Here is a 22,034-nt window from a genome sequence, read left to right as displayed (position 1 = left end):
TGTTACCTAGGCTGGAGTGCAGTGGCACAATCTCGGCTCACTGCAACCTCCGCCTCCCAGGTTCAAGCAATTCTCCTGCCTCAGCCTCCCTAGTAGCTGGGACTACAGCACACGCCACCACACCTGGCTAATTTTTGTATTTTCAGTAGAGACGGGGTTTCACCATGTTTGCCCGGCTGGTCTTGAACTCCTGACCTCGTGATCACCCTGCCTCGGCTCTTCTTTTGCTGGAATTACAGGCGTGAGCCACCGCACCCGGACAACCACTGAGATTTAGAAGGCAGTCGAGTCCACTATACCACACCTCACCTGGTTTCTTCCTCTGTTGGGGCCCCTCGTGGCCACTGTTCTGTTACTTTTTGGTCCTATTTATTTAAATGGATGGTGAGCTGTTTGTCCTCCAGGATCCAACACTTCCACCTTCAGCTTGTATTACAACAACACCAGCCTTTCAAGCTACTCCGGGTGACCCCAGAACTCATCTGAACTCAGAAGCCCAAGAGTTTCATTCCTCTCACTTTAGGGGACTAAGTGCCCCTGGTCAGCATGAAGTCGATACAGAAGCATGACCTCCATCCCTAATCCCTCAAGAATGAGGAGTGGAAGGTGTTGGCAGGAGGGTGGGACGCGGTTTGTAAATCTGTAACTGCATCAGACCAAATCTAGTTCAACTTTTTTTTTTTTTGATGGAGTTTCACTCTTGTCACCCAGGCTGGAGTGCAATGGCACGATCTCAGCTCACTGCAACCTCCACGTCCTAGGTTCAAGCATTCTGCTGCCTCAGCCTCTGGGGTAGCTGCGATTACAAGGGTGCGCCACCACGCCTGGCTAATATTTATATTTTTAGTAGAGACGGGGTTTCACCATTTTGGCCAGGCTGGTCTTGAACTCCTCGACCTCAGGTGATCCACCTGCCTTGGCCTCCCAAAGTGCTGGGATTACAGGCGTGAGTCACCGCACCCGAATCAGTTCAACTTTTATGTAATGAAGTTGTCAGTTGTTTTTCAATTGCCATCGACCCGCAGGTTGAAGGTCATGTACCCTGTGCATGCCCAGGTTAACCAAGCGTGCCACCATGGAGTGGAACCTAAGAGCTCAGCCTGAAGAGCTCGGACCGATTTAAGAACCAGACACCCCAAGGCAGGAGCCAGGATCCAATCACATTGAGTTTTGGTGTCACCCCATGGCAGGGTCCACTCAGATCACACCTCCCAGCATTACTTTATTGCAAGATCCAATCAAATCACACCTCATTACCCTACGCTTATAAAACCTGACATAGCCCCCAGCTGTGTAAGGGAGATTTGAGTACTTCCTCTTGTGTTCTTGCTTGCTGACTTATAAAAAAGCTGTAAAAAAAAAGCCGGGCGTGGTGGCTCACGCCTGAAATCCCAGCACTTTGGGAGGCTGAGGTGGGCAGATCACTTGAGATCAGGGGTGCAAGACCAGCCTGGCCAACATGGTGAAACCCCATCTCTATTAAAAATACAAAAATTAGCTGGGTGTGGTGACACACACCTATAATCCCAGCTACTTGGGAGGCTGAGGTAGGAGAATCACTTGAACCCAGGAGGCAGAGGTTGCAGTGAGCCAAGATCACACCACTGCACTCCAGCCTGGGCGACAGAGTGAGAAGACTCCGTCTAAACAAAAAAAGTTAAAATTAGCACCGAATGCTTTACAAGTAAAAAAAGTTTTTAGCTGCATATGTTTAAGTAACTTTTTAGATTATAAGAAATATGCATGCAAAATGGAAAGGCACAAAGAAGAGAGCAAAAAGTGCATGAGATCTCACATCCGAGGATAACTGCTGAGAACATGGAAGTGCTGACTCTTCCAGTCTTTATACTATACACATTTAGGCCCGTTGTTTTGTTTTCATAAAACTGTAATCATATAATACAGACAGTTTTATAATCTGCTTTTTAAACACAACAATTATACAACATTTAGCTGTTTCATTTGCATTCAAATTCATAAGGGTTCCAGTAACTCATTTATCAGAAAACCAAGAGAAATATTCTCATAAAAATATAAGTACATAAGGTCAGGCATGGTGGCTCACGCCTGTAATCCCAGCACTTTGAGAGGCCGAGGTGGGCGGATCACCTGAGGGCAGGAATTCGAGACCAGCCTGGCCAGCCTGGACAACATGGTGGAACCCCGTCTCCACTGAAAATACAAAAATTAGCTGGGCGTGGTGGCGCGTGCCTGTAATGGTAGCTACTCAGAAGGCTGAAGCAGGAGAATCACTTGAACTTGGCAGGTGGAGGTTGCAGTGAACTGAGATCGCGCCACTGCACTGCAACCAGGGCGCCAAGGTGAGACTCTATCTCAAAAAAAGATAAAAATAAAAAATAAAAAATATGTATATATATGTATATATATTTTTCCAGACAGGGTCTTACTCTGTCTCACAGTCTGAAGTGTAGTGACGCAATCATAGCTCACTGCAGTCTCAGGTTCCTGGGCTCAAGTGATCCTCCCACTTCAGCCTCCCAAGTAGCTGGAACTACAGGTGCATGCCACCATGCCCAGTCAATTTTTTTTTTAATTTTTCATAGAGACAGAGTCTCACTATGTTTCCCAGTCCTAATAAACACTATGTGATAAAAAGAAAAAAGTAAATCATCCTGAAGTTAAGTCTTTAATGAGAAATGCAAATAAAGCATTTCTCAATAAATTAGGGGAAGAGAATCAACTGAAGAATAAACATCTTTAGTAAAATCTTTTGCTCATGTGCATTAACCAATACTCTTGAAAACTGGGATTAATTTACTGTACCTTCTTAATATTCCTTTGAAATTCTTTATGGTGCAGAGGTAGCGTAGAAAATAACTGCTTCACGCTGACTGTCATCCCTCTGGGGTGGGGGTAGGGGGTTTTCTGGATGATTTTCCCATCGTGATCAAACACCAGTCGAGTCCCAACCTTCGCCGATACGTGGCAGGTAGAAATGGTGACATCGCTGTGAGAGAATACCAGGCATGGTGTGTTCAGTGAGAGATCCGTGATGTTGGGCACTGACTACTCTTTTCTTCACTTGATTTTCTCTCAAAATTTTCTTAAAAAGCTGATGATCCCTCTGAGATAACCGAGATCTAAACGGTTGAGGAGTCATCATAAAATCTAAGGTCTGGCATCTAAAAGACAGTGAGACAGAGAGCACTAAACATGCTTTGTTTTGATAAAAGCTTTGACTTCATTTTTCAGGTTGAATTGCAAAACCATAAATGATCTCAAGATTTATTGATTCTCAAATAGAGATTTGTTTTGTTATTACTCTTCAAACAAAATTTTTTAAAAGAATTTTTTTAAAGAATTTTTTAAAATTTTAAAAAAATTTTTTAAAGAATCCAAAAGATATTATAATTAAAATGTATATGTAGGGCAGGGTGCGGTGGCTCGTGCCTGTAATTCCAGCACTTTGGGAGGCCAAGGAGGGCAGATCACTTGAGGCCTGGAGTTCCAGACCAGCCTGGGCAACATGGCAAAACCCCACCTCTATTAAAAATACAAAAATTAGCCAGGAGTGGTGGTGCACGCTATAGTCCAAGCTCTTCAGGAGGCTGAGGCAAGAAAGTCACTTGAACCTGGGAGGCAGAAACTGCAGTGAGCTGAGACTGTGCCACTGCACTCCAGCCTGGGTGACAGAGTGCGACTCTGTCTAAAAATATATATATATATATATATATGTGTGTGTGTATGTGTTTGCATGTAGTTATTTATAAAAATTTAGTATCTGTGCTATAATTAAATAGTGCTTTGGTGAAGTGTTTCCCTAAAAATTGATAATGAAAACCAATGGTAACTATCATTTATTATCTATATGTTATGTTCAAATTGAGAAGTTACTGTTCTAATAAGGGTAACCAATTTTTTTAACAATACTATTTGCTTCATTTCATTCATTTATTGCTCACATTTCAGAAGTACTAGGACTTAGATTGGCAGTGAGACAAAACAGAATTCAGAAGCTAGAAGCTGAGATATTGAGATAGAAAATTGTAAATAATAATGATTCCAATTAATTTTCAGAGAGGTTTTACTAAGGGGTCAAGTGAATGGATAAAAATATTTTATCACCTCAGTGCACAAAGTGAGCTCAGAGCTTCCCCCCGAAAGCCAAAAGTTTCAACCTGAGTTAGGTCGGCAAACTCTTGAATCTTAGATGTGTGATGTTTCAGAGCTGAAAGAGACTGTAAAGTAAGGACTAAGATATCTCAAGTGCTATAACAACAAATATATATGATATCTAGTAACTGGCTTTAAAAAAGTGTTTTTGTGTTTCCGAAGACAGTGTTACTCAAAATTCTAAGACATGTGGCCCAATTATTTTATAATAGGATTAGAAAAAGTTAACTTACTTAAGCCTTCGACGTTTTCTTCTTCTACCCCACATCCATTGCCTGAAACTTCAATGAGATCCACTCCATAGTCCTTAAGCTTTAGATCTAGAAAGTTTAAAATATTTATATATTTATTAAAAATGGACCCACGCTATCAGTTTTTATATTGATATTATTTATAATGTGCAAATTTAAGTGTCGTAACTATACCTTTAGTTAAACATACTAGTGTCATTTTGTATATTTCATTTTTATAAAGTTCTTTCTGGCCATTTACTAGACCAGATTAAATAATTTAGCATTTTCTTTCTTTCCTTTTTTTTTTTTTTTCCTTACACTAGTCAAGTGAAGCAGTTGGAGTGGAGAAGGAACAAAAAAATCTGTAACTGGTTGTGATCAATTAGTTGTAAAGACCGTTGCACTTTGACCAGCCTTTTCCTTTGAAAGAAATAATTTTAACATACCCAGTAAGGAGAACGGGGGCCGGGTGCAGTGGTTCATGCCTGTAATCCCAGCACTTTGGGAGACCAAAGCGAGCGGATCACCTGAGGTCAGTAGTTCGAGACCAGCCTGACCAACATGGAGAAACTCTATCTCTACTAAAAATACAAAATTAGCCAGGTGTGGTGGTGCATGCCTGTAATCCCAGCTACTGGTGAGGCTGAGGCAGGAGAATCGCTTGAACGTGGGAGGCGGAGGTTGCAGTGAGTTGAGATCGTGCCATTGCACCGCAGCCTCGGCAACAAGAGCAAAACTCCATGTCAAAAAAAAAAAAAAAAAGAAAAAAAAACAGAACTGGTTCTGGAATCATACTTCCTAGATTCTATTTTATTAGCTTTATAATCTCAAAAAAAGGAAATTTACTGTCCCTTAATTTCCTCAACTGTAAAATGGAGGTAATAATTTCTATCTCATAAAGTTATTTGGCAGATTAATAATTTTTTGTTTTTTTATTTTGTCATTTTCTTTTTTTTCTTTCCTTTTTTTTTTTTTAATTTTTTGAGATTGACTTTTGCTCTTGTCACCCAGGCTGGAATGCAGTGGCACAATCGATCTTGGCTCACTGCAACCTCCACCTCCCAGGTTTAAGCAATTCTCCTCCCTCAGCCTTCTGAGGAGCTGAGATTACAGCCATGCACCATCACATCTGGCTAATTTTTGTATTTTTAGTAGAGACAGGGTTTTACCACATTGGTTAGGCTGGTCTTGAACTGCTGACCTCAAAGCATCAGCCCCCCTCAGCCTCCCAAAGTGCTGGGATTACAGATGTGAGCCACTACTCCAGGATTTATTTTATTTTATTTTATTTTATTGTTTTGAGATGGAGTCTTGCTCTGTCCCCAGGCTGCGGTGCAGTGGCACAATCTCGGTTCACTGCAACCTCCACCTCCCAGGTTTAAACAATTCTCATTCCTGAGCCTCCCCAGTAGCTGGGATTACAGGCTTCTGCCACCAGGTCTGGCAAATTTTTGTATTTTTAGTGGAGACAGAGTTTCACCATTTTGGACAGGCTGGTCTCGAATTCCTGACCTCAGGTATCCACCCGCCTTGGCCTCCCAAAGTGCTGGGATTACAGGCGTGAGCCACCACACTCGGCCTACTTTATTTTTTAATAGAGACGAGGTCTCACCATGTTGGCCAGGTTGGTCTTGAACTCTTGGCTTCAAGCAATCCCCCCACCTCAGCCTCTCAAAGGGCTAGGATTACAGGTGTGAAACACCACGCCCAGCTATTCTGCAAATTAAATGAGATATTTCTGTGCAATTCTTAGCGTAACACCTGCCTGGCGCACCATAAGAACACAATAAAAGCTGTTGTTATTATTATTACTACCTAGCTAAGTACTAGGCACATAATAGGTGCTAACTTTAACTTAAAAATAATAATTTATTAGTACATCAACACTTGATAGTCTTATTTCAATAACAAATGTTTCTTGACTACAACAACATTCACTGATCATTTCTTGTGGCTTAAAACTCTCCCAAACTTACCAATATTAGTGGCACCAGCATCCAGACTGTTTTCTACTAACTCCTTCACCGCAGTGCTTAGACTCAGTACCACCGGCCCAGAGCAAATCTGATGGACTGACTTCCAATCAATAGGTTTGATGGCCTTAGCAGGTTCTGTACTAAAGAAATGTTACAAGAAACAAAGCAAGTATTCAGCTATATATTTTCATCCTGATTTTAACTGTGGGAAATGACTCAACACTGCAAATAGTTTATGGGTCTAAACTATTCATTTATTATATTAACAAATACATTTATCATATCCAGAAATGGAAACATTGTTTTACAATCCTTAAACAAGTACCCAAAATACTTCTGGATAGACACTTCAAATTCAACAGATCCTTACTATCTAGTATCCACATGGAGAAAACATACATTGTATCTCTCAAATTACCAAAATCTTTGGCAATAATGGTGTCTTCTTTCTTGAAAACTGAAAGCATGGCCCGTGTGGTGGCTCATGCCTGTAATCCCAGCAATTTGGGACACAGAGGCAGGCGGATCACTTGAGATCAGGAGTTTGAGACCAGCCTGGCCAACATCGTGAAACCCCGTCTCTACCAAAAATATAAAAAATTAGCCAGGCATGGTGGTGGGCGCCTGTAATGCCAGCTACTTGGGAGGCTGGGGCAGGAGAATCGCTTAAACCTGGGAGGCAGAGGTTGCAGTGAGCTGAGATTGCAGCATTGCACCCCAGGCTGGGCAATGAGCAAAAAAAAAAGTAAAAGCAACATAATTTCCCACATAATTAGAAAAACCAACAGTATGCTGGGAAATACACAATGTTTAAGTCAAAATCATCTCAGAAATTGGATACCAGTTATATAACTATTCCTTATACACAGTTGCCTTTGATACCCTACTCCAAATTGAAGCTGCCAGCTGCTGTCTTAGCAAAGACCCTCAAAGTTCTTGCTGTACTTGCTTTAAGAGTTTTTTTTTTGTTTTTTTGTTTTTGTTTTTTTGTTTTTTTGAGATGGAGTCTTGCTCTGTCGCCCTGTCGCCCAGGCTGGAGTGCAGTGGCACGATCTTGGCTCACTGCAAGCTCTGCCTCCCGGGTTCACGCCATTCTCCTGCCTCAGCCTCCTGAGTAGCTGGGACTACAGGCGCCCACCACCATGCCCAGCTAATTTTTTGTATTTTTAGTAGAGACAGGGTTTCACCGTTTTAGCCAGGATGGTCTCGATCTCCTGACTTCGTGATCCGCCCGCCTCAGCCTCCCAAAGTGCTGGGATTACAGGCGTGAGCCACCACGCCCGGCCCGCTTTAAGAGTTTTATAACGGTTTCATTTCCCCTTATTCCCTGCTCCAACCCATCCTCCACTCTATCACCAGAGCTATTTTTGAAATCACGAATCTGGTCAAATAATTTTTCTGCTTGAAAAATTACTAGTGCCCCACTTCCTACTATATGAAACTTAAAATCTAGTCATCACTGGGCCCCAAACTACCTTCTTTTCAGAATCTCTCTAATCCTTTCCCTTCATCAAGTCCCCTACATTATTATTATTATTATTATTATTACTATTATTATTATTTGAGACAGAGTCTCACCCTGTCACCTGGGCTAGAGTGCAATGGCATGATCTCGGCTCACTGCAACCTCCACCTCCCAAGTTCAAGTGATTCTCCTGTCTCAGCCTCCCAAGTTGCTGGGATTATAGGCACCCACCGTTACACTCAGCTAATTTTTGTGTTTTTAGTAGAGATGGGGTTTCACCATGTTGGCCAGGCTGGTTTCTAACTCCTGACCTCAGGTGATCTGCCCGCCTTGGCCTTCCAAAGCACTAGGAGTACAGGTGTGAGCCACCGCAACTGGCCGTCCCCTATATTGCAGCACAGTGAACAACTGTTTCCTGAACATCACAAGCTCTTTTAGACACTACAGTGTATAAGCAGGTCTCTGTCTAAACTGCTCTCCTCTTGCTCCTCTGCCCAACCAATGTCTGCTCATCCAAAGAATGTATCCCATGTGTTCATTAACTTAGCAAGTTCCAGTAAACAGTTTAATTGATCACTCGTTAAGAGAAGGCAGGAAACCTCCATGAAAAGAGAAATCAGTGGGTATTTCCTACAGCATTTAACACATTGTAGGCCTTAAATAAACTCTTGTGAAATAAACAAACCTCTTTACTCTTCATTCTATGTTGCTAAGAATCTCACCAAAGTCTGTCTACCATGTGAAACTGCAGATGACCTCACAGAAAATGGAAAGAAGTATCTCTAAAAATAAGTTTATTTGGCAACACACTACAGGCTACAGGTCCAGTTCTGATTTTTTTTCTTTTTTTTTTTGAGATGGAGTCTTGCTGTGTCACCTAGGCTAGACTGCAGTGGTGCAATCTCAGCTCACTGCAACCTCTGTCGCCTGGGTTCCAGCGATTCTCCTGCCTCAGCCTCCCAAGTAGCTAGGATTACAGGCACCTGCCACCACGCCCAGCTAATTTTTGTATTTTTAGTAGAAATGGGATTTCACCATGTTGGCCAGGCTGGTCGTGAACTCCTGACCTCATGATCCACTTGCCTTGGCCTCCCAAAGTGATGGGATTATAGGTGTGAGCCACCGCACCTGGTCCACTTCAGATATTTAGATACAGACGGCAAATTTATTTAAATGTCTCAATACATTTAAATGTAGTTACCTAAATATATCTAATATATTTAAATGCAGAGAGCAAATTTGCGTTTACAAATCTGACATGGAATTCAACTGTGCTAGCCAAGATTCGGTGTAGCTTACTAGCCAGAAATCACATACCCTAACAGGTAAAAATGCATTGCATTTTTTAAAACTGCGCAGCTATGCAAATTAGGATGTGTCTGGACGCTCTACTGTCCCCAAAATGACCTCAATTTTTTTTTAAAGGCCAGGCACAGTGCATTATGCCTGTAATTCCAGCGCTTTGGGGGGCCAAGGCCGGCGGACTGCTTGAGCTCCGGAGTTCCAGACCAGCTTGGGCAACATAGCTAAATCCCCGTCTCTACAAAAAAATAAAGTAAAAATTAAAAATAAAATAATATAAAAATAAAAATAAAAGGGGAGAGAGAACAGGTAGAAAGGAAATGCATTCAGTCTATGGGGATTTCACGTTCCGGCTTCAAGTCCACGGCCCTGTGATGGGATGTGGGCAGGGCCTGAGACAGGCCGAACCCAACTCTTCACAGGGCCGAATTCTTTGCCCGCAGCCCAGCACCCCGAAGGAGCTTGCCTCGGCTTCAAGGCGCACCTAATGGGCACCGGATCGCTGGGGCGCTGAGGATGCCGCTCCGGGGCCTCCACGAGGCGGCCTCGCCACGCGCCTCGGCCATGTTCCCCCCATTTCCAGGGAGGTTGGACGCCATGGTTCTCAAAGAGGGCGCGCGAGAGGGGCGACCGCGAGCCCAGCTCACCTCGAGCTCTCAGCTCGCTCCAAGGATGCAACACCGGATCCGCCTCGGAGACTGGGAAAGTTCCCTCCATGGCTCCCACAGGCGCCCCGCCTCCTGGGCTCCCAACGGCTGCTTTCGACGTTGTGCTCCACCCTTTCCAGGCGGGGCGGAAAAAATACTTCCCGTCTCTCCTTTTCGCCTAGTGGCTCTGTCAAAGGTCGAGTCCGTGACGTCAAAGAGCCTGGACCAATCAGAGCACACCGGACTGCGTTTTTTTCCGAACGCCGGCAGCAGGGTCAGAAGGGAGGTGGTCGCCCTCCGTCGTGGCCTGGCGTGGATTCCGAGCGTTGGTGTCTGGCGGTTTCCGACCGTTGGTGTCTGGCACGCGCCACCCCGATGTACCAGGTAAAGCCCTATCACGGGGTCGGCGCCCCTCTCCGTGTGGAGCCCACCTGCATGTACTGGCTCCCCAACATGCACGGCAGGAGCGGCGGCCCAGCACTCGGCACTGGCCACTTGCACGTAGGAGCGCGGGGCCCCCCGCCCACTGCGCACGCGCGGCGGCCGGGTGCTGGCCCCGGTGCCCCTAGGCCGGATAGAGTGCGTCCCAACCGATTCGCGGCCCCACCCCGGCATCTGTGCCGGCCGGCCAGGGGCTCACCCAGATTTTTATGTTTTAAAAGATTTATTCAGGCCGGGCGCCGTGGCTCACGCCTGTAATCCCGGCACTTTGGGAGGCCGAGGCGGGCGGATCACCTGAGATCAGGAGTTCGAGACCAGTCTGGCCAACATGGTGAAACCTCGTGTCTACTAAAAATGCAAAAATTAGCCGGACGTGTGTCGGGCGCCTGTAATCCCAGCTACTCGGGAGGCTGAGGCAGGAGAATGGTTTGAACCCTGGAGGCGGAGCTTGCAGTGAGCTGAGATCGAGCCATTGCACTCGAGCCTGGGCAGCAAGAGTGAAACTCCGTCTCAAAAAAAAAAATTATTATATACATATATATCTTTATATATATTAAATATACCTTTATTATGCGTATTATATATATTGTATATTATGTGTAATATATGACATAATATATTATAAAATATATTATATATTATATATATATATATTTTTTTTTTCCTGGTCGAGCGCGGTGGTTCACGCCTGGAATCTCAGCGCTTTGGGAGACCGAAGCGGGAGGATTGCTTGGGAGACCGAAGCGGGAGGATTGCTTGAGCCCAGAGAGTTTGAGACCACCCTGAGCAACATAGCAAGACCCTTGTCTCTATGTTTTTTTTTTTTTTTTTTGAGTTGAAGTCTTGCTCTGTCGCCCAGGCTGGAATGCAGTGGCCTGATCTCGGCTCACTGCAAGCTCCACCTCCCGGGTTCCCGCCATTCTCCTGCCTCAGCCTCCCCAGTAGCTGGGACTACAGGCGCCCGCCACCACGCCTGGCTAACGTTATTTTGTATTTTTAGTAGAGACATGGTTTCATCGTGTTAGCCAGGATGGTCTCGATCTCCTGACCTCGTGATTCGCCTGCCTCGGCCTCCCAAATTGCTGGGATTACAGGCGTGAGCCACCACGCCCAGCTGCCTTGTCTCTATTTTTAAAATGTTTTAATTAAAATAAAAATCTATCCATATTTTTTCTTTTTTTTTTTGCGTATGGCTGCTTAAACATTTTAGTTCAGAATTCTATCCTCTGAAAAGTGAATAGCACATAAATGCTCATTTTGAGGAATTACAAAGCGAACCCCAGGGTCACCACCTCCCAGGTTGACACACATTGTCACCGCTCCATTCTTTCCACTTAAACCTTCCCCACCAACACCCCAGGGCCTGATTTTCATGGTAATTATGTCATGCTTGTCTCTATTATTTTGTCAGCTAAGTATCCCTAAACAATATGGTCTGGTTTTTTGTTTGTTTGTTTGTTTTGTTTTTTTCAGACGGAGTTTCACTCTGTCACCCAGGCTGGAGTGCAGTGGCATGATCTCGGCTCACTGCCACCTTGGCCTCCTGGGTTCAAGCAATTCTCAGGCCTCAGCCTCATGAGTAGCTGAGATTACAGGCGCTGTCCACTGCACCTGGCTAATTTTTGTATTTTTAGTAGAGACGGGGTTTTGTCATGTTGACCAGGCTGGTCTTGAACTCCTGACCTCAGGCAATCCGCCCCCCTTGAACTCCCAAAGTGCTGGGATTACAGGTGTGAGCCACCGTGCCCGGCACCTAAACAACATAGTTTTGATATAGGTAAGCATACAACATATATTTTGATGTATTTCAGGTAATTTAGTCTAAGAACAGGAAAGGACAGAAAATGAACACAATTTGTAGTTCTTTGTTCTTAACAAACTAAGAATACTTTGCTTAAATAAGTAGCAATGAGAATGTAACTCAGTAATTCATACAAATAGACAAGAAGACAAGAAAATGGTTTGAGGACAGCTTCAATCGCGGTGTGAAGAAGAAAGCAGCAAAACGACCACTGAAAACAACGCCGGTGAGTCAGCCAGTTTTCTTTTGTTTTTGAATCTTGTGGGGGAAGCAGCCCAGCTATTCAGGAGGCTGAGGCAGGAGAATGGCACGAACCCCGGGGGCAGAGCTGGCAGTGAGCCGAGATCACGCCACTGCACGCCAGCCTGGGCGACAGAGCGAGACTCCGTCTCAAAAAAAAGAGAAAACCTAAGAGGTTCAGGTGATATGGTTCAAAAAAGGACAAGATTTACAAAGTATTAAGGGACGGAAATAGGAAGAAGAGAAATTTCGAAGAGAAAAGAAAAGAAAAGGATGTTTGGTTATAGAGATACGGGAAGGAGACTCAAGGAATTTTTTTTTTAAAGGGAAAAAAGTTAATAAACTTCATAATATAAAAATCAATTATTTCAGGACTGAGTCTAACTCAGACTGCTGTGGAATTGGCAGCGTAAGCCTACTTGTGTGATAATGATGAAACCAAGTGTTAATGTCACTGTTACCTTTTTTTCATATTTCTGATCTTTTTATGTGTATCAGGTGGCAAAATATCCAAAGAAAGGGTCCCAAGTGGTACATCGTCATAGCCGGAAACAGTCAGAGCCACCAGCCAATGATCTTTTCAATGCTGCGAAAGCTGCCAAAAGTGACATGCAGGTAAAGCAGTGTCTTACCTCTGTTGATACCATCTCACTTTTTGTAAGGTGGTAAGGACAAGTGTCTACAAACTTGATTTGATGTGAACATTTTAGTGAGTGTAACATAGCAAGAAAGATAAGATTATGGGGTGAATCCTTGGAGTGATAGAAGGGTAACCTTGAATAAGAGAGCATGTTCTTTTTTTTTTTTTTTTTTTTGAGACAGTCTCTTTCTGTTGCCCAGGCTGGAGTGCAGTGGCACAGTCTCAGCTCACTGCAGCCTCTGCCTCCTGGGTTCAAGCGATTCTCATGGTCTTGGGAGGCTGAGGCCTCCCAAGTAGCTGGGCTTACAGGCATGTGCCACCATGCCTAGCTAATTTTTGTATTTTTAGTAGAGATGGGGTTTCGCCATGTCGGCCAGGCTGGTCTCCAACTCCTGACCTCAGGTGATCCGCCTGCCTCGGCCTCCCAAAGTGCTGGGATTACAGGTGTGAGCCACCGCACCCGGCTTCGAGAGAGCGTTTCTTTTCTTAAAGCGTGTTCTTTTCTTAAAGGTATCACAGGAGTGATTATGCCTTTATTGATTGATGGAGCAGATGAGGAGAGGCATTGCATGACATGGGAAGGAAGCTTAGATGTGGGTGGCACCTTGTTCACCCATGTTATTTTTTAGCTCCATCTTGACAATTATACTTAATTATTTTTTCCCTGTTTCTTTTTTTATAATTTTATTGAAGTTCTAATATCTGAAAGTGTACAAAGCGTATATGTAGTTTAAAAAATAAAAATGAGATATCACCCAGATCTCTAGCCCCAGCTCAAGAAATGAAACATTAATAGTGCTGTAGAGATCCTTTGTGTACCTTCTTTCTACTCTACCTCACAGTCCCCTTATTACCCATAGGTAAACACTAGGGTGAACTTTGTGTTAATCTTTCTCATCTTTCATTATAGTGTTACCACTATGAATGTGTTCTTTAATTATGTAAATGAATCCATTATTCAGGCTTCTGTGATTTAATTATTTCAGTTAAGATTGTTTGAGATTTATCCACATTAACATGTAGTTTTATAGTTTCTGGGAAAATATTTAAAATTTTCAAACATACAGAATTTTGCTAGTTATATTTTCGTTATTTGATTTCTAACTTTATTGTGTTGTAGTCAGGGAATGTGGTGTTTGAAATTTATGTAGGGGCTGGGCACAGTGGCTCACATCTGTGATCCCAGCACTTGGGGAGGCTGAGGCAGGCAGATCACTTGAGGCCAGGAGTTCGAGACCAGCCTGGCCAACATGGCGAAACCCCATCTCTACTAAAAATACACAAATTAGCTGCATGTGGTGGCATTTGTCTGTAATCCCAGCCACTTGGGAGGCTGAGGCATGAGAATTGCTTGAACCCAGGAGGTGGAGGTTGCAGTGAGCTGAGATTGTGCCACGGCACTCCAGCCTGGGTGACAGAGTGATACTCTGTCTCAAAAAAAAAAAAAAAAAAAAAAAAAGACATTTATGGAGACTTAGCCTTATGGCCTAGTATTGAGTTGGTACAATCGTTTTATCTTTTCTGTTTCTTTTTCCCCCTTTGCTTGCTTTCCTCTGGATTTCTTATCTTCTACAAGGACCTGAGCACGTTTTAATTCCAGTTGTCTTTTCCACCTTACATGCAGTTGTACAGTGTGTTAGTTTTTTATTTGAAACGGAGTCTTGCTCTGTCACCAGGCTGGAGTGCAGTGACGCGATCTTGGCTCACTGCACCTCCGCCTCCCGGGTTCAGGTGATTCTCCTGCCTCAGCCTGCCAAGTAGCTGGGACTACAGGCACCCGCCACCATGCTTGGCTAATTTTTGGCCACCATGCCCAGCCTGAATGAACTTTCAAAATTGGTTTTTAAAAGAGGTATGGAGGCCGGGTGCAGTGGCTCACACCTGTAACTCCAGCACTTTGGGAGGCCAAGACGGGCAGATCACTTGAGGTCAGGAGTTCGAGACCAGCCTGGCCAACATGGTGAAACCCCATCTCTACTAAAAATACAAAAAGGTAGCTGGGCGTGGTGGTGCACCTGTAATCCCAGCTACTCAGGAGGCTGAGGCAGGAGAATCACTTGAACCCGAGAGGTAGAGGTTGCAGTGAGCTGAGATTGTGCCGCTGCACTCCAGCCTGGGCAACAGGTGGAGTGGAGAATTAGGCTGTACAAGGCTGGTGTTTAACTATTTTATGGTTTGGTAACAGAAAGAAAATATTTACTAACTGGGTATGGCACATTTTTGTAGTCCTAGCTACTTGAGAGGCCAAAGTGGGAAGATGACTTGAACCCAGGAGTTCAAGGCCAGCTTGGGCAACACAGCAAGAGATCCCATCCCTTAAAAAAAAAAGAAAAAATATTTACATGTATTTTACTATATATATAGTATTTACATCGGGAGGAAGAAATGAAAGGCATGGGGTACATGGCATTTCAAGAAAATTCTTCCATGAGAGGGAGTTAACTGGTAGGATGGAAAGTGAGTTTGGAGAGAGGGTGGCTCTAAGAGTCAACTTATCTGTCTGTGTCTAGGGATGTCCTTCCTGAGATCCGTGCTATCTGCATTGAGGAAATTGGGTGTTGGATGCAAAGCTACAGCACGTCTTTCCTCACCGACAGCTATTTAAAATATATTGGTTGGACTCTGCATGATAAGGTGGGATTCGAGTCAGTTTCCCTTTCCGTTTCCTTCATCTTTTTCCTGTCCTAGGACACTTCACCTTTTCCTGGGCCTGCCACTGAGATATTTTACCTAGTGACCAATGATTAACCCATCAAGGCGCTGAACCTTGAAACTCCGCTAGCACTGGGGAGGGTAGGATAAGGTAGAGAGAGACATACCCAGGAGATGAAATGACCCAAAACATGAGGTACGGGGAGAGAGACTTTCCAATGGAAGAGAGTTATTGATGGATGGTAATGCAGGTGCTAAGGGGCAGCCAAACGATCCTTCTCATCATGAGTACTGCTGTGATACTTTTTTTTTTTAAGTATGAAGACAGCTGTTCATTGTTTCTGACATCTCAGAGTCCTCAGTAGAGGGGACACCCAAGCTAGAATGAGGGATCGGAGAGGGGAGTCTGGACGCTCAGTAGGGGCGAGTAGAGTGTGGTTGGTCTTATTTCCATTCTCTTGGTTTTCCCTCCTCACCAGCACCGAGAAGTCCGCGTGAAGTGCGTGAAGGCTCTGAAAGGGCTGTACGGTAACCGGGACCTGACCGCACGCCTGGAGCTCTTCACTGGCCGCTTCAAGGTGAGACGGGTGGTGCTCCTTGGCTTGGCTCTTTGTCGTGGTTCCCGTTTCCCCACCTTGTATCTTTCTACCCCTCATGCTCTAAGATGTCTTGGCTATCCCAGCATCTGCCTCTATGTAGGCACTCTCTTTAGGAGTCTCTGATTCTAAGAGAACAGAATATTTGGAATGGGCGTAATGAGATACTGAGTGACTTTCTCCTTTCTGCAGGACTGGATGGTTTCCATGATCGTGGACAGAGAGTACAGTGTAGCAGTGGAGGCCGTCAGATTACTGATACTTATCCTTAAGTGAGTCCTGGGAAGAGGGGAGGCCAGTGTCTCAGACCTTTGCCCTTCCAGGGTCATCTCCCTCCACCTGTCATAGCTGACTCTTCCATCTGTGCAGGTTGACTGAGGTCATTCCTGAGTTGCAGTACGTTGAGGGGGTAATATTTCTGTCTTCTCTAACTCCCCATACTCCCTTGTCTTCCACTCTCCATTTAGGAGTTTTTTGTGAGTTATGTCCTTGTTGCTTTTGCCTCTTTTTCTTTCTAGCCTTGATTGTGCCAGAAGACAATGTCCCTATTCACACACTCTTTCTGCTTTTCTGTGGGCAGGAACATGGAAGGGGTGCTGATGGACGTGGACTGTGAGAGCGTCTACCCCATTGTGTAGGCCTCTAATTGAGGCCTGGCCTCTGCTGTGGGTGAATTTCTGTACTGGAAGTGAGTGGGGCTCCTTTTACGTTTCTTTAACACCACCCTCTCGGTTTCTCTCCCACATCTGCTGCTGCCCTACTTAAGGCCTCCCCATCTCCGTGGAAGTCTCTCTGGTGTCTCTTTTCCTCTCTCGGCTCCTTGGGGCTTTCCTTAGCTCTGCACCTCCTTTTCCTTTATCATCTCCTTGGGCCATCTCCTCCCTCTGTGGTCATCATTACACCTCCTTGTTTCCTCCTGTGCTGAGCCCTTTCCTTGTGTCCATTCCACCAGACTTTTCTACCCTGAGTGCGAGATAAGAACGATGGGTGGAAGAGAGCAATGCCAGAGCCCAGGCGCCCAGAGGACTTTCTTCCAGCTTCTGCTGTCCTTCTTTGTGGAGAGCAAGGTGACATACACAGAGAGAACTCTGGCTGTTGTGCATAGGACCTACAAGTGGGCTGGGGTTGGTGGCTCACACCTGTAAGCCCAGCACTTTGGGAGGCTGAGGTGGGAGGATCCTTTGAGCCCAGGAGTTTGAGACCAGCTTGGGCAACATAGTGAGACCCTGTCTCTACCAAAAAAAAAAAAAAAAAAGACAAATGGAGAAGGATGGGGGTGTACACTGTAGGAAGGAGAGCGATATTTAATCAGTAACCACTTCCTAGGGTATTTTAACATGCCATCACTAAATCCCCATGCACCTCCTTCCCCAGCTCCACCACCACGCTGCTTACTTAGTAGACAACCTGTGGGACTGTGCAGGGACTCAGCTGAAGGACTGGGAGGGTCTGACAAGCCTGCTGCTGGAGAAGGACCAGAGCACGTGCCACATGGAGCCAGGGCCAGGGACCTTCCACCTCCTAGGGTGAAACCAGGAGAGATTGCTTGCTTCACTTGTACAAGGCAGGAACGGTGGCATGGGGTGGGGGGAACTTGGAGTTGGAAGGTGGCTAATCTTTGATTCTATGTTTTTGATCCTCCTGGCACTCCAGACCTGGGTGATGTGCAGGAGAGCACACTGATAGAAATCCTTGTGTCCAGTGCCCAGCAACTCCTGCCTCAGCCTCCCGAGCAGCTGGGACTACAGGCGCCTGCCACCACGCCCGGCTAACTTTTTTGTATTTTTAGTAGAGACGGGTTTTCACTGTGTTAGCCAGGATGGTCTTGATCTCTTGACCTTGTGATCCACCTGCCTCATCATCCCAAAGTGCTGGGATTACAGGCGTGAGCCACTGCGCCCAGCATGTTAGACAATTTTTAATTCATCCTCTCTGTGCTGTTGTTTTCTCAGCTGTGAAAGGAATATTCTGGTGGGGACAAGGTTACAGAGTTGCTGAGAGGGTCTCATGACATGAAGGTACTGGCCTTGGCACAGTGCCTGGGGGGGCGGGGACTCCGCACATGCCTGTGATGTCACAGTTACTGTCAGTTCACAGCGAACCTTCCCTCCTTTTCCTGTTGACTTTCCCACACTCCTGTAACCCTCCCTCCCTCCCTTCTTCCTCTCTCTCTCTCTCTCACTCACACGCACACGCACACACACACGCACACACACGCACACACACACACACTCCATTCACTGTCTCCATGACTGTGGAGTAAACTAACGTCTCGAGTTGCCATTGGAAGCCCCATTGTCCTCATTTTGTTTTGTTTTGTTTGTTTGAGATGGGGTCTCGCTCTGTCCCCCAGGCTGGAGTGCAGTGGTGCGATCTCAGCCCACTGCAGCCTCCGCCTCCTAGGTTCAAGCGATTCTCCTGCCTCACCCTCCTGAGTAGCTGTGATCATAGGTGCCCGCCACCACACCCGACTAATTTTTGTGTTTTTTAGTAGAGACAGGGTTTCACCATGTTGGCCAGGCTGGTCTCGAACTCCTGACCTCAGGTGATCCACCCACCTTGGCCTCCCAAAGTGCTGGGATTACAGGAGTGAGCCACCACGCCCAGCCTCCGTTGTCCTCATTTAGACTTTCATGGGTTATAGGCACTTTTGACTTCCTGGGGTCCTTCTTCAGTTAAAAAAAAAAATTAGAAAATTAGGCCGGGCGTGGTGGCACATGCCTGTAATCCCAGCACTTTATGAGGCCGAGGTGGGAGGATCACCTGAGGTCGGGAGTTCAAGACCAGCCTGACCAATGTGGAGAAACCCCGTCTCTACTAAAAATAGAAAATTATCTGGGTGTGGTGGTGCATGCCTGTAATCCCAGCTACTCAGGAGGCTGAGGCAGGAGAATCGCTTGAACCTGGGAGGTGGAGGTTGCGGTCAGCCGAGATCGTGCCACTGCACTCCAGCCTGGGTGACAGAGCGAGACTCCATTTCAAAAACAAACCAACAAACAAACAAACCAACAAACAAACGGAAATTTTAGGGACAGATGGATTTTTTCTCTGGAATATTGACTTCAACCCAGCCACATGTGGATATGCTTAGAACAGCAGGGCTCAGTCTGAAGTTGGGACCATATCTGTTCTCAAAACATGTGGATCCCTGAGGCCAGACACCAGGTGCCCGCCATTGGTGTCAGGGCCCTGCTCCTCTCCCTGCAGTGCAAGGGGCCAGTCCTCAAGACAGGGGTTCCTCCTCTCTGGACACACAGTGAAAGAGGAGGCGGGGAAACAGCAAGTGCCCAGGAAGGGTGAGGCCCCAGGGACTTGAAGCCAGCCCTCTGATAGCATCGCTGTTTCAGAGGAACACTAGCTACGAAGGGGGTTCCCTTGCCAGTCAGTGCTCAGAGAGATGAGCTTACCTAGCAGGTCCTTCCTACAGCTGCAGCAATGATGCCTGGACTGTGTCTGCCCAGGGGTGGGCGGTGGAAGGTTCTAGGGAGAGGAGTTGGCACTTCCCTGGTGCAGCCCTTCCCTCTCCTCCCCAGCCCTGACACCACCACAGCCCCTTGGTCTTCTCTGTCCAGAACCTCTTCCCAGAGGCTCCCTAAGGAGACCGCGGAGGCTCTGCCTGGGGCTCTCACAGCCCCACACCATGTCTGGCACAGCCTAGGGTGTGACCCCCTTGCCTGCCCTGCGTTTGCTTGGCTGGAGGGACAGGCCTTTCAATGACTCTGACAGTGGAGTAGGGGACCCACAATGGGGAGCAGCTAGCTCTGTCTATGAGAGTTTGGGGAGGGGGGCCTTGCAGAAAAGATGTCTGATGAGTTTTTTTTTTTTTATTTTTGTTTTGAGACAGAGTTTCGCTCTTTCGCCCAGGCTGGAGTGCAGTGGCTGGATCTCTGCTCACAGCAACCTCGGCCTTCCAGTTTCAAGCAATTCTCCTGCCTCAGCCTCCCAAGTAGCTGGGATTACAGGCGCCTGCCACCACACCTGGCTAATTTTTGTATTTTTAGTAGAAACGGGGTTTCACCATGTTGGCCAGGCTGGTCTTGAACTCCTGACCTCGTGATCCGCCTGACTCAGCCTCCCAAAGTGCTGGGATTACAGGCGTGAGCCACCGCACCCAGCCAGGTCTGATGAGTTTTTAAGGTGAAATGGGAGTTTTTCAGGCTGTTGGGAAGTGGTGTCCCCGCTGTAAGCATGCTGGCCCCACATCTGCTTTGATGCTTCTCAGCCCAGGATGGTGCAGCAGCCTGCATGGGTCTCCTCCATGGGTCCCCAGGGCAGCAGGGCCAGAGAATCCTGCCCCTCTTAAGAGAACAACTGGCTAGGCGCAGTGGCTCACGCCTGTAATTCCAGCATTTTGGGAGGCCAAGGCGGGCGGATCACTTAAGGTCAGGAGTTCGAGACCAGCCTGGTCAACATGGTGAAACCCCGTCTCTATTAAAAATACAAACATTAGCTGGGCGTGGTGGTGGGCACCTGTAGTCCCAGCTACTCAGGAGGCTGAGGCAGGAGAATCGCTTGAACCTGGGAGGCGGAGGTTGCAGTGAGTTGAGATCATGCCACTGCATTCCAGCCTGGGTGACAGAGCAAAAAAACTCCGTCTAAAAAAGAAAAAAAAGAGAACAACCGCCCCTTCTAGCAGCAGCCCAGATGGAGACACCCATAGCAGGGCGCCGGATCCAATCTCTTCCTCTCCTCCCTCGGCCTTCCTCTCCCCACAAACCCCAGGGTCTAGAAAGTAGAAGGTTCTCCCCTCTTCTCTCCTTCCTCATAATGAACTCGATGGAGCTGGCCCGAGTGCAGTGGTGGTTACAGTTAATTGATCACAACGACTTACAGATTTTTTTGTTCCTTCTCCACTCCCACTGCTTCACTGGACGAGCCGAACACAAATAAATAAATAAATAGGCAGGTCACAGTGGCTCATGCCTCTAGTCCCAGTGCTGTAGGAGGCCAAGGTGGGCGGATCACTCGAGCCCAGGAGTTCGAGACCAGCCTGGGCAATATGGTGAAATCCCATCTCTACCAAAAAAAAAAAAAAGAAGCAAAAATTAGCCAGGCATGGAGGTACAACCTGTAGTCCCAGCTACTTGGGAGGCTGAGGTAGGAGGATCTCTTGAGCCTGGAAGGTTTTTTTTTTTTTTGGTGTTTTTTTGTTTGTTTGTCTGTTTTTTGTTTGTTTTTTTAAACCGAGTTTTGCTCTTGTTGCCCAGGCTGGAGTGCAATGGTGAGATCTCAGCTCACCACAACCTCCTCCTCCCGGGTTCAGGCGATTCTCCCGCTTCAGCCCCCCGAGTAGCTGGGATTACAGGCATGTGCCACCGTGCCCAGCTAATTTTGTATTTTTAGTAGAGACAGGGTTTCTCCATGTTGGTCAGGCTGGTCTCGATCTCCTGACCTCAGGTGATCCTCCCACCTTGGCCTCTCAAAGTGCTGGGATTACAGGCATAAGCCACCGCGCCTGGCCTGAGCCTGGAAGGTTGAGGCTGCAGTGAGCCAAGATCACGCCACTGCACTCTAGCCTGGGTGACAAACTGACTAAATAAACAAACAAATAAATAAATGAATAAATAAACTCTATGGAAAACCCTATGGTCTACTCCAGTTCATGAAGCCTGGACCTGAGTCAAAGTGGGAGATACTGGCCCAGGCACAGTGGCTCATGCCTGTAAGCCTAGCACTTTGGGAGGCTGAGGCAGGAGGATCGCTTGAGGCCAGGAGTCTGAGACCAGCCTGGGCAACATAGCGAGACCCTGTCTTTATGAAAGAATTTAAAAAGGAAAAGAAAAAAAGTGGGAGGTATTGGTGTTAAGTCCATTATCAAGGAGGCGAAATTGTACATTTGAATGTCAGAAACCCACAATTGTTTCTTTCTCTTTGTGTTCCCTCTGTAGCAAATCGCAGTCTTCTCCA

At 46.3% G+C, this 22,034-nt stretch overlaps 2 protein-coding genes across 5 annotated transcripts in view; one reads left to right on the top strand and one right to left on the bottom strand.

Moving 5' to 3' along the window:
* LOC117978411 (putative postmeiotic segregation increased 2-like protein 1) overlaps positions 1-12,063 on the bottom strand; it is a 20,490-nt gene extending 8,427 nt beyond the window's left edge. The window contains 6 exon segments of the mRNA XM_063605827.1: positions 2,785-2,968; positions 4,087-4,189; positions 4,368-4,454; positions 6,344-6,483; positions 9,758-10,011; positions 10,013-12,063. Of these exon segments, the coding sequence (XP_063461897.1) occupies positions 2,785-2,968; positions 4,087-4,189; positions 4,368-4,454; positions 6,344-6,483; positions 9,758-10,011; positions 10,013-10,372 (1,128 nt within the window). The 5' untranslated portion in view covers positions 10,373-12,063.
* LOC129398249 (putative STAG3-like protein 2) lies at positions 10,006-22,034 on the top strand. Of its 4 annotated transcripts, XM_057302711.2 has the most exons (9): positions 10,026-10,141; positions 12,148-12,225; positions 12,738-12,859; positions 15,390-15,513; positions 16,011-16,109; positions 16,320-16,399; positions 16,708-16,815; positions 17,080-17,194; positions 22,016-22,034. In XM_057302711.2, the coding sequence occupies exons 1-7, from the start codon at positions 10,133-10,135 to the stop codon at positions 16,763-16,765; spliced, it is 570 nt and encodes a 189-aa protein (XP_057158694.1). In that variant the 5' UTR covers positions 10,026-10,132; the 3' UTR covers positions 16,766-16,815; positions 17,080-17,194; positions 22,016-22,034. The 4 variants fall into 4 exon arrangements, with proteins under 4 accessions (XP_057158695.1, XP_063461907.1, XP_057158694.1 ...); XM_057302712.2 differs by lacking the exon at positions 22,016-22,034 and having other exon boundaries at positions 10,006-10,141; positions 12,140-12,225; positions 12,738-12,854; positions 17,080-18,408; XM_063605837.1 differs by lacking the exon at positions 22,016-22,034 and having other exon boundaries at positions 10,012-10,141; positions 12,140-12,225; positions 17,080-18,408.

This window comes from Pan paniscus, chromosome 6, assembly GCF_029289425.2.
Source record: "Pan paniscus chromosome 6, NHGRI_mPanPan1-v2.0_pri, whole genome shotgun sequence".
NCBI lineage: Eukaryota > Metazoa > Chordata > Mammalia > Primates > Hominidae > Pan > Pan paniscus.
The sequence above is the reverse complement of the archived record's forward strand: the minus strand, read 5'-3'. Positions and strand labels throughout refer to the sequence as shown.

Excerpts from the sequence above, each read along its gene's own strand:
- LOC129398249 (XM_057302711.2), top strand. Across the intron at positions 12,226-12,737 it reads GACCACTGAAAACAACGCCG|GTGGCAAAATATCCAAAGAA; the intron begins GTGAGTCAGCCA and ends TATGTGTATCAG. Across the intron at positions 16,110-16,319 it reads TCTTCACTGGCCGCTTCAAG|GACTGGATGGTTTCCATGAT; the intron begins GTGAGACGGGTG and ends TCCTTTCTGCAG.